The 12,214-nt window shown below is 46.2% G+C and overlaps 1 protein-coding gene across 2 annotated transcripts in view; it reads right to left on the reverse strand.

The window, feature by feature from the left end:
- Positions 1-778: 778 nt before the first annotated feature.
- NDE1 (nudE neurodevelopment protein 1) overlaps positions 779-12,214 on the reverse strand; it is a 35,252-nt gene continuing 23,816 nt past the window's right edge. Inside the window, exons 5-9 of one of the 2 annotated variants that reach the window (XM_070362632.1) lie at positions 7,498-7,634; positions 6,005-6,184; positions 4,667-4,758; positions 3,024-3,175; positions 779-2,195 (exon numbers count right to left, since the gene is read on the reverse strand). In XM_070362632.1, the coding sequence (XP_070218733.1) occupies positions 2,102-2,195; positions 3,024-3,175; positions 4,667-4,758; positions 6,005-6,184; positions 7,498-7,634 (655 nt within the window). In that variant the 3' untranslated portion in view covers positions 779-2,101. Of the gene's footprint in view, positions 2,326-3,023; positions 3,176-4,666; positions 4,759-6,004; positions 6,185-7,497; positions 7,635-12,214 lie in introns of both variants that reach the window. The other variant, XM_070362633.1, reaches the window with a different exon arrangement.

Here is a 12,214-nt window from a genome sequence, read left to right on the forward strand (position 1 = left end):
GGCTCAGAAAGAACATGCACATCAATCAAAACAGCACATGATGGGGACTTCCCTGGTGGCTGAGACTTTGCCTTCAATGCAGGGGGTGTGGGTTTGAACCCTGGTCGAGCAAGATCCCACATGCCTTACAGCCAAAAAAACAAAACATAAGACAGAAGCAATATTACAACAAGTTCAATAAAGACTTTAAAAACTATCTACATAAAAAATTCTTAAAAACAAAACACACAAACCAGGTACATAGTTAATGTGAAGAATAATAAGCGTTCCTTGAATGTTTGAGTTAAAACACAAGACTTCGCCCAGCAGGGGTTGACCAACTTTTTCTATAAAGGCCCAGAAATGGTCTCTGTCACATTTTTGTCTTTTTTAAAAAATTATTAAACTATCCTTTAAAAATGTATAAACCGTTCTTGGCATGAGGGCCATAAAAACCGGGTCTGGGCCAATCCTTTCCTTCACCTGCATGCTCTAGACCCAGCTGCCTGGCAAAGGTTCCACTCAACACAAACGACTCCATACTCAGACTCTGTGGGCTCAAACAGACTGAAAAGAAAAGAACCACAGAGACGGAGGACATGCTGAAAGACCAAACGTCGATACGACTTGAATAGGACATACACAACATAATTCTAAGCTGACCCGAAAGGGAACTTTTAAAAAGTAGGTTTTTTTTTCATTGTCACTTGGTTAAAAAAAAAAAAAGGTTTCCACCATCGGATGCACAAACACAGAAGCATTAACCGGCATTTACTGACCGTCACAAACTAGCTGAAAATCAGTTTCTCTTGATTTTATTGTTCTTTTAAAAAAATAAAAGTACATCTTTTACCGATACAGGTTAGAGTGTTGCCATGGTAATGAGGTGAGCACTGGAGTTTCTCTGCTGAATTTCAGTAGCACTTGAAAAGTTCTGTTTTCAACTGGATATTTTTGCTGTTCTTTTGGAAAAATAACTTAGTAACAGAAGGCTGTTAGGCTGCATGCATATGCCTGAATTCCCATGTTCTTTTCACTTGTGTCCAAAGTGTGAGGTGGCTGTTCCAAACCAGCAGGGAGGAGCCACATGCTGTCTGCATGGAAATCCTGGGTTCGTTTCTTCTTTAATAAGGACGCTCCCCATGCAACCCTGGTGGCTTCATCTTATCTGAAGGTCACCTTGATTATTTCATCAAGGCTTTGAATGAAGTCCTGTTCTAAGGGGCTGCATCGCTAAGGCCATCACCCCCCAGAAACCCTCAGAAGCAGAGGTCACTCCCAGACCAGGGCGGGAGGCTCAGGACAAGGATAGGTCTAAAGAGGAGACAGATTTTCCACTGACCTGGTCCCCACAAAATTCACACTGAAACTCAAGCATGCCTCTAAAAGCCTCAGCGACAGGCAGATTAAAAAGTCTTGGAGGTACATGTGTATAAAACAGCCAGTGGGAAGCTGCTGTATAGCCCAGGGAGCTCAGCTCAGTGCTCTGTGACGACCTAGAGGGGTGGTGGGATACGTGTATACACGTCGCTGATTCACTCTGCTGTACAGCAGAAACTCAACAACACTGTAAAGCAATCAGACTCCACTTTGGGGGAAAAAAAAGGTCTTGGAGGTACACCACACCACAGTTTAAATAAAAGGTACGTGCCTGTTCTATTCTTCACCCCAGGCATGATTTCAGGGCATGGACCCCTGTCGTGCCATGGCGCACTGGAGATTTTGTTCCGGAAGAAGCGCCAGCTGTTGGGGGCAGGGTGCGCCTAGGATGGGCTCAGGCTCCACTTCACAGGTGTCTCCGATCATTAAAAACACCTCTCAAGACCAACTGGGACTCAGCTCAGCTGACAAGGATAGGGCGGCCTTGACACCCATGTCGCCCTTTCCAGAGGGTCAGGTTGGTCCCGTCCCCCGGCTGTACACGCCAATACGGAGGCTGGGGATTAAGGGACTGCATTTCCTGCAGCCAACGACCCAGGGCCACCGGCAATGGCCTTGGTCACTTGGCTTTGTGTGACTGCTTGCTCGTATTTCTCAAACTAACTTAAAAAACCCAAAACACCCAAAACCTAGTTTAAAGAGGGAAGGAGGGGAAGGGCTCGCCTTGGCTTCCGTGGCTTTCCTAAAGCAACATCTTGACTACACCCTGGGCTGATGGCAGCGACGGTGAGGAAACATTCGACGATGGCTTCCCAAACTCCAGGCGTTTTCCCAACCTTCAGACAGAGCAAACCAAGTTAAGCGGACATTACAGCTGTTCTAGGCTGGGTAGCATGGGGCCCACCAAGTTACAAGGGTGAATATCAAGGTCGGGAGCACTGTCTCACTGGGTCTCAATTTTCTCTCCTGTGAAATGAAGAAAAGGACACTGGCCATCTAGCGCTCACGGCCCTCCCCCAAAGCCACAACAAAAGCCCAGTCGCAGAAGACCTTCCAAAGAACACCCCCGGCTAAAGGTCCAGAAGTTATGTGCATGCTGGGGAAAACAAATTCTTCCTCTCCTGTCCTCTGTCTGCCATTGACCACCCCAAATCTACGTGGCCCGGGGGCCAGTGAGATGGTGGCACATCTTAGAAAATTCTAGAATCTGGAGGCTGCCCTGATTTTCTTCAGGCCAGAAAATAAATGAAGCTGTTAGAGGTCAGGTTTGTGTTTTCCAATCCGGTGACTGGCTTCAGGAATCCAGTCTGGCTGATTTAGTTTCCTGAAGGTTCTAAAGGGTTTAAAAAAAAAAAAAATCAAATCCTCTTCTGGGGGAAGCAGAGCAGCGTTTGAAGCCTGAGTCGCAAATAAGTGATTTATACAAAGGGCTTTCTCACAGCATGACTGGGAGCTGGGGCTGTAGAGTCAATAAAAATGACCCTCTTCCTGGCCATTTGCCCAAACCAGAAGATATCAACTAACTCGGCCTTAAGGGATAGAGAGATATGCTGACATAATTCCTGCAACTTTCAAAAACACGGCTATTGGTCGGGGGTCAGAGACTTCTGGCTGGAGTGGACGGGTTCTCCCAACACCGAGGGGGAACAGCACAAGGAACTGACCCTTTGTCACCAAGAGGCACGTTGCTGCCGCCGGGCCGCCTGTCCACGCTGTCTCTGTTTTTGCTCCCCCGCCCTGAGGCTGGGCCACTGGCTCGGCCTGGGGACTGATCGTACACGAAGTTCCGGCAGGAAGCAAGTTTGGACTCCAGGGCCTGGAGAGAGAGATGCTTTCACTGCTCAAGTTGAAGACAAGAACCCTTACACCCCTCTTCAGAGCCCATATTGTTGTTCGGTCGCCCAGCTGTGTCTGACTCTTTGCAACCCCCTGGTCCGTAGCACACCAGGCCTCCCTGTCCCTCACCATCCCCTGGAGGTTGCCCAAGTTCGTGTCCATCGCATCGGTGATGCCATCACTGTTATTATGTGTATGGGCCATCAGAGCCCACTCACATCAGAGTAACTTAAGAGAGTGGTTCTCAAACTAGAGCCACTAATGTTAGAACCATCGTATTAGAACCCCAAAGCGTGCCCTTCCTGCCCCCACCAAATTCAGTGTACATCCAACTCATACAACTGGTGGTCTAAGATATCTAGGAGCCTCCTACAAAGTCACTAACCCTACCTATGATCCAAGTCTGCCTACAAGAAAGAATGAAATTGACTTTTGGAATCATTCAGTGTCGCTGTTACCTAATCACATACCAAGTGGCAGGAGGTTTGAATAAGAACTTGCCTCGCAGTAAACAGACCCTCTGGGAACCAGATGGGCGCTGAGATCACCCTGGGCTTCTCTATAATCTAACTGTTAAAATCTGTCTGTAAAACAGCAAACCAGGAAACCAAAAGCCAAAAAGAAAAACACAGGAAACGCGTCGCAAGCTTCTATTAACTCTGAATACACACATTCTGGTCAATGACAGACAGGCAGGATTCAAACTATGCGGCTTTCCAGTTATAAAAATTTAGAAAGGCATCGTTTTTAAAAATAAGAGAAATAACGACAGAGAATAGCTGTGTGATTTCTTAAGCACCAAAGACTCCTTCCCTGTAATTAACATAAAACCTGTAAGGTCATGTCTCTGCCCGGCCTTTCAAGATTTTCTCCTTAACTCCCTGAGCAAATAAAAACCATGTCTGACAAAATATGCCATTCCCTGGAGAAGGGAATGGCAAACCACTTCAGTATTCTTGCCTCAAGGACTCCATGAACAGTGTGAAAAGGGAAGGCAGTTTTCAATTTTTCTCAGTTTCTTCAAACTGAGAAAAATATCACTAATGCCATTCAAATTTCCCCAACTGCCAGGGAAAATGGCACGGGCAAAGAACGGTATACCTGGGGATCGAAGGGTGCCTCAGGGTCAGAGCCTGGGTTTGTCAGAAACAGTGCTCCCCGAGGGCCTTCCCTGGAGGTCCAGTGGTTAGGACTCTGGGCTTTCACTGCCCGGGACCTGGGTTCAATCCCTGGTCGCGGAACTAAGACACAAGCCATGCAGCCAAAACCAACCAAACGAAACTTTAAAAACCAGAAACACCACCCACAGACGCACAGCAGTTCTAAGGGACACGAGACGAGCCAGGCCTACACCTGCACTCGTGAAGCCTCTGCCAGAGGGGAAGCGGCCAGTAAGTTCACGTCTCAAGCCTCTCGAAGACAGAGTATGCCACGTGAACGCCGGGCACCATGCCACGCAATGCCGTCTTACCCCCACTTTCCGCAGCAGGTCTCCCACGATGTTGAGGGCTGATATCCGGGCTGCGGGTGTGAGGGGGGTCCCCCCAGTGGAATCGTCCAGGCCTGTGTGTGTAAAAGGACGCACACATGACACCAACACACACGGAAAAGTCTGTGCACTAACGTCTCTCAGTGTGAAATCTGGAGGTGGGTCCCCGTGCCCTCTGACCACCAACGCTGCCCTGTTTCAATCACTAGGGTGCTGCCCGACATAACGAGAGTACCTGATGACCAACTTCTCATAGCCTTATGATGACTATACTCAGTATTTATCTTTAGATGCTATTCTTTGAAATAAAAAAAAAAAGCAAGTCCTCTGAAACTCTGAGGAACTCCATACAGTTAACTGACATTCCCAGCATCTGAACAAGGCCCACTGGTCAGGGTTCCACCCCTCGGAGTCCCCTCTCTCTTCTGAGCAGGGCTCACAGGGCTCAGGGATCAGCATCACCCGGGCGCTCGTCAGAAATTCAGGATCTCAGGTCCCGCCCACACCTGCTGCAGCTGAGACCCAGCTGAGGCACGTGCTTAAAGTGGGACTAGCCTAGGACTCTGGCAACGGCACACTCTGTGCCTGCTGGGCACAAGCTGAGGGACAGGCAGTACGTGGTGGGGTCAGCCCGGAGCCTGCCCGCCATCGGCCAGCTGAGCGACGTCAGGCCAGCTCCTTAACCTGGAGGGTCAGTCTCCTTACCCATCAGATGGGGGCCAGGCTTGCATACTTGCTTCTTGGGTCTCAGTGCAAATCCAAGGAGGTTGTACGTACACATAGAGCACAGCGAGCAGAGGGCGGGGACCTCCTGAGTGCTCAGTAATTGTCTGTTATTATGATTTGTTATTAAGTGGCCCAATCAGAGCCCCACAGCCAATCAGTCATCAGAGGGGCTGGGTGAGCACTCCATTTCTTGGTTTTTCCCCCACTCAGCACAGGTTATGCTGGGACCAGTTCTACAGGATGTATTGCTGGACCCACAAAATGTTTTATCTTGTTATTGAAGTATTTAACTTGGGAGATTTCATATACAACACGAGGACTTCTGGCCTCTGGTCCTTACCAAAGGACTCACACCTCTCACGGCTGAAGCAGAGAGGCAGTGGCCCCTCTGGATGAGACTTCTGTTCTCTGGTTTGCCGCAGACTCCACTGCTCCCTGTCGCCTCCCATTCAAGCAGCTCCTCCCACCTACCGCATTAGTCTGCCCCTGTGAGCCCTGCCTCTGCTCCCTGCTGTACAGCCTGGCCCTATTTCTCTCTCACCCAGGAAAGCCTTTTGAAGCCAAGAGAACCCTCCCAACTCCTACCCCACTTACCACGTCTGAAGGTCCCAGGAGTGTTTAAACTCGAGCTGGGGCCTCGATGAGCTATGGGAGTGGACGGCACAGAGCCAGTGGCCTGCACTGCTGTGTCTGTCCTCTCAGCATCCACCGAGCTGGGCATGGGCGTCCTGGGTTTCTCCTGCTTTTGCTGCACAGCCAATTCCTGCCGCAAATCTAGGCGAGGAAAAGGATTCCGATTAAGTCCTTGTTGTGGGTGATGGGGCAGGAGACAAGGGTGAGCAAGAACCACCACCAGAGTGAGAAACTCCCGGTGGAAACCCTGAATGAAGCAGACCCCATGGGACCTTGCCCCGCAGGCTTGCAAGACCACACAGTTTTTCTTTTGAGTAAAAACAAAAAGATTAAAAAAAAAAAAAAAAAACTTTTAAAATTATGACTGTAGTGTTTCAGGAAAATTCCAATGTATCAGGATATACAGAATACCAAGTGAAGACACGCCTTCCCAATCCACCCTCGAATGCTCAGCCTCACTCCCGATCACTGTAACATGGGGGTGAGCGTTTCAATCCTTTTTCTCTGCATTTTCACACATAAAGTTTATATATATGTGTGTGTGTGTGTGTGCATATTTTTTAAGCATATAATTTTTATTAAGCATAACTAGAAACATATATCTACCATCTACGTACTTTCCCCCTTCTATGTTATGTCCTAATAAGCTTTCTATGACATTTACATCTGTATCATGTTTGTTTCAACTATTTAATATTCCACAAAATAAATCTATGTAATTTACATAAGCAAATGATTACTGACGAACATTTAGGAACAACTATGTTTTAAACTCGAGAATTTTACTTTTTAATCCCTCTTCTACTGGCTACACATTAGAAACCAAATGAACATCATAAACAATTAACCAGGACTTTAACAAAATCTCTTGTGAACCCAATTTGGATGACTTGGGAATGTGTTAGAAGGCTGGGGGAATTCCCTGGTGATCCAGTGGTTAGGACTCCACGCTTTCACTGCCAAAGGTATGTGCTTGATTCCTGGCTGGGGAATTAAAAGCCCACAAGCTGCATGGCATGGCCAAATTGAAAAAAAAAAAAAAAGCCCTACCTCTAGAAGTGCTCCAAAGAGCAAATGCTGATGAGATTCCTGAGTTCTAAGCCACTTGAATTATGAGCCATCACATTTCAAAAGTAAAGAGCTGGCTAGCAAGTCCATCAACAGGCATTTTCCCCCCACAAAACTCCTGTGCTCCTGCTAAGCATAAAGCTGGTGATGGACTTAAATACCCACTAGGGGTCTTTACAGAGTTGGACATTTGACAGTTCCTAGCACAGGGTAGGAATCAAGCCTCAACTTGCCCAGTGTGATCCCCACCCTTGGACCAGAGCACCGAGAAGGGTGCAGATTCCAGCAAAGGGCATGCTGGGCGATGCTGTGGGACAGGACACCCTCGGGCCAGGAGAGGGCACAACGCTGGTCAAACCCACAGACCAAAGCCCTGGCCACCTGACCTCTGGCTTCATCCTTCAGTCGCTGAACAGATTCCAGGAGATTCTCCTTCTCGTCCAGTTCGCTCTCCAGGAAGGCGTTTCTTTCTATGGCTTGATTCAAACGCTGTTCAAAGTCCTCCAGTGACATGATCGTGGCCCTGGGTGAGAGACCAGCAAGGTTGCCCGAGGGAACAAACGCATCTGTTATGCGCCTGAGAGACAAGACACCTGGGGAGCGGGCCCCGGCTCCCACATGTCCTAATCCCAAATCCCAGAGATGAGCAGCCCCTTGACTTCGGGACCAGGCACTTCACCTGCACAGCCCATCAGCTCACAAGGTACACAAGGCTGTCCCGCGGGTTTACTGAGAGCATGTCCACACAGCACTCAAAACATGAGCCAGGACCTAATTAGGACCACAGACAGGCCCTGATCAAACGCCAAGAGCAGCACGTTCCATCTCGTCTCAGAGACTCACCATGTAGTCAACATTCAGAACATCCCACTAAGATGCACGTGCAATCTAGTAATCATGCATTTACATGCCTAAGAGAGGCCTTCTTTATCCCTCAGTTACCTTAACAAGTTAAAAAAGTTTCAAATGCCCAGCCCAGCTGCCCTAACAACCACGTATTTTGGAGAGTACAGACGGGTCACTGGAATGTCATGTTAAAGGCACTGACAAGTGCAGCATAAGGAAGTCTGTTTCACTCTGTCTGGGACGTTCCTGGTGGATAAGAATCCGCCTGCCAGTGCAGGGCACACAGGTTCAATCACTGGTCCTGGAAGGTCCCACATGCTGCAAAGCAACTAAGCCCAAGTACCACAACTACTGAGCCCACACTCGAGAGCCCTCGCGTCGCAATTGCCGAATCTCCGTGCTACAACTACTGAAGCCCATGTGCCCCAGAGCCTGTGCTCCACGCAACACGAGCAGCCACCACCACGAGCATCTTCACCATAATGAAGAGTAGCCGCTGCTCGCTGCAACTAGAGAAAGCCTGCACGCAGCAACGAAGACCTAGCACAACCAAAAAAAAAAGTTATCTTTAACTCTGTTTGGACAAGCTGCGTCCTTTGGGACTCAGTTTCCTCACATGCAAAGCAGAGGTGCAGGGGTAGTAACAGGACCTCCGCGCGGGGCGGGGGAAGTGGGGTAATACACAACAGGTGTTTCACAGATGCTTGACGAACGTCAGCAATTCTCCTCGCTGATTCCGTGTTTATGTCCAAAGACCTTTAACATCCCCTGAATCGTCTCATAGTGATTAAAAACGTCTGGAATAAAACCCTCCTGGCTCTAATAAGTAAGACTATCTAAGTGTTCTTAAGGAACTTGACCTCTCTGGGCCTCCAGGCCTTCAAAGGTCAAGTGACGGTCAATCATTTAACTCGTCCATCCATAGATGAATGGATAAAGAAGCCGTGGTACATACATGCAATGGAATCTTACTCAGCCATAAAAAGGAAAGCATTTGAGTCAGTTCTAATGAGGTGGATGAACCTACAGCCTATTATACAGAATGAAGTAAATCAGAAAAATAAACATCATACATTAACACATATATATGGAATCTATAAAAACGATATTGATGAACCTATTGGCAGGGCAGCCATGGAGATGCAAACATAGAGAACAGACTTATGGACATGGGATGTGGGGTAGGAAGGAGAGGGTGGGATGAATGGAGAGACCATAGCATGGAAATATATACACTAACACATGTAAAACAGACAGCCAATGGGAATTTGCTGTAAGACTCAGGGAATGCAAACCAGGGCTCTGTGACAACCCAGTGGGGTGGGATGGGGAGGGACGCTCCAGAGGGAGGGGATATATGTATACCTATGGCTGATCCATGTTGATGTATGGCAGAAACCAACACAATACTGTAATTATGCTTCAATTAAAAACAAATTTAAAAAATCATTCATTTCTTCAGCACTGCCGTCTAAGTCCAGATTGAGTCCTAATGTAGGAACTAATGTTCCTAACTCAAAGGGTCTTTTGAAGTAAAGAAGATAAAGTTACCAAAAATGCCTGATTAAAAACAATAGAGGGATGATATTTAAGAATACAAGACTGGAATCAGTTAAAATGATCCTAAGGCTGGCATGTCAAACAACAACAAAGATGCTGTAGCTAGGAATTCATGTAACAACAGACGTCTAAGATTTGAGGCCACAGAGGCTTACTGAAATGCAAACATATGCTATTTATGAGAAGGCAGACCCCAAATCATAAAGAAATCAATTCTCTGTAAGTTATCTAATAAGTTTAACACCATCCTAATAAAAATACAGGCTTCCCAGGTGGCGCTAGTGATAAAGAACCTGCCTGCCAATGCTGGAGACATCAGAGACGCAAGTTAGATCCCTTGGTCAGGAAGATCCCCTGGAGGAGGGTATGGCAACCCACTCCAGTATTCTTGCCTGGAGAATCCCACGGACAGAGGAGCCTGGAGGGCTACAGTCCACAGGGTCGCACAGAGTTGGACATGACTGAGCAACTATCACTCACATTCAGCATTTAATAAAAATACAAACAGGTTTTCATTTGAGGTATAGGCACAGGGGGACCGATTTGAAAGATGATGAGACAATGAAACAAGAACGTTCAGGAGAAGAACATTAATAGTAAAAAAGAATGAGACCTTGCCACTTGTGTCAACATGGAGGGACCTAGAGAGCATTAAATCAGAGACAGACAAGTATCATACATTTCAGTTACACTTAGAACCTAAAAATATGAATAAATGAACAAACACAACAAAACAGGGTTACAGATACAGAGATTAAACAGGTGGGTGCCAGAGAAGACGGGGTTGGAGGAGGAGAAAAATAGGTGCGGTAGATTGAAAGTGAAAGTGTTCATCGCTCAGTCAAGTCTGACTCTTTGCAACCCCAGGGACTGTAGCCCGCCAGGCTCCTCTGTCTGTGGAATTCTCCAGGCAAGAATCCTGGAGTGGGTTGCCACTCCCTTCTCCAGGGGATCTTCCCGACCAAGGGCTCAAACACAGGTCTCCTGCATTGCAGGCAAATTCTTAACCGACTGAGCCATCAGGGAAGCTAGATTAAGAGGGACAAAGTTCCAGTAGCAAAATAAATGTCATAGGTATGAGACATACAGCGCGGGGAATACAGTCAGTAACCATGTAGCACCTTTGCTTGGTGGCAGATCTTAAAGTAGACTGCTTGTGGCATCATTCTGAAATGTATAGAAATACTGAATCACTATGTTATATGATAGGAACTAACACAGTAGGTCAATTATATTTCAAAACAAACAAACAGATTTTAAAAAGGGATCAGATTTGTGGTTTCAGGGGCCAAGGGAACTGGATGAAGATGTCAAAGACACAAACTTCTAGCTGTAAGATAAATAAGTACTACGGACGCAACATGCAACGTAATTATAACTAATAGCCCTGTGTGTTAAAAGTTAAGAGGTTAAATCCTAAGAGTTCTTACCAGGAAAAGACCACTTTTTTTCCATTTTTTAAATATTGTATCTATAAAAGATGATGGGTATCCACTAAATATATTGTGAGAGTCATTTCATGATGTATGTAAGTCAATTCCTTGTGCTATATGCACTTAAACTTATACAGTGCTGTATGTCAATTAAATCTCAATAAAACTGAAAGGAAAAAATGGCCAGGAGAACTGTGAAAGAGAAGAGATCAGGGGAGCTAGTTCCACCAGAAACAAAGAATATGTTATTATGAAGCCTCAATAATGAAGAGGGCTGCAGTGTGCAAGTTATAAGAGCAGACAGGTCAAAGAGAACCAAAGGTCCGGAAATGGATCCAAATGCATGTGAGAATTTAATTTATGATAAAGGTGGCATCACAAATCATCAATGAAAAAGACGCCTGGTTCAATTTTAGGTCTGGGGACTACCAGGTAGCCACCAGGGAAAAATTAATGTTGGATCTAATGTTGCACCCCAAGATGAACTTCAATTGGATCAAAAACTTAAAATCACTAATTGGTCAAAATCTACTATTGGCTTCTGGAATGCCAGAGAAATGAAGAACAACTTCAGTGGCATTTCTGGCATTCCTGAACTTGTGTGGATCAATAACTACCTGACTATATACAATCAGTTTGACTGGGTAATACCAGCAGGGCACAGCGCTTAGGTCTATTGTTACTTTGTGAATATTTACTTTCAACTAAAGGTAAGTACCCTAGTTGTCATCTGAGTGACAAATAGCTCTATGTGCTTTATGTGCTGAAATATATAAAAGCATATCTATATACAAGAGTAAAATGCAAAAAAGCATATTTATTATAGTAAAATGATGCAATACATAATGACTGTGAAAATTGTTAATCTCACAGTCATGAGAAACTGAAAACAGGCAAGCGGAAAAATAGATTTTCAGTAAATATTCATATTAAGAGATACATCTTCTCTTCAACAGAGGAGATTAAGAAGAGGAGGCAAGAATACACAGAACTGTCCAAAAAGCGTTTTAATGACCTGGATAACCACGAAGGTGTGATCACTCACCTAGAGCCAGACATCTTGAAATGTGAAGACAAGTGGGTCTCAGGAAGCATTACTACAAAGCTAGTGGAGGTGACAGAATTTCAGCTAAGCTATTCCAAATCCTAGGAGAAGGCAATGGCACCCCACTCCAGTACTCTTGCCTGGAAAATCCCATGGACGGAAGAGGGACTGGTAGGCTGCAGTCCATGGAGTTGCACAGAGTCGGACACGACTGAGCGA

Source organism: Bos mutus, chromosome 25 (genome assembly GCF_027580195.1).
Source record: "Bos mutus isolate GX-2022 chromosome 25, NWIPB_WYAK_1.1, whole genome shotgun sequence".
Taxonomy (NCBI): Eukaryota; Metazoa; Chordata; class Mammalia; order Artiodactyla; family Bovidae; genus Bos; species Bos mutus.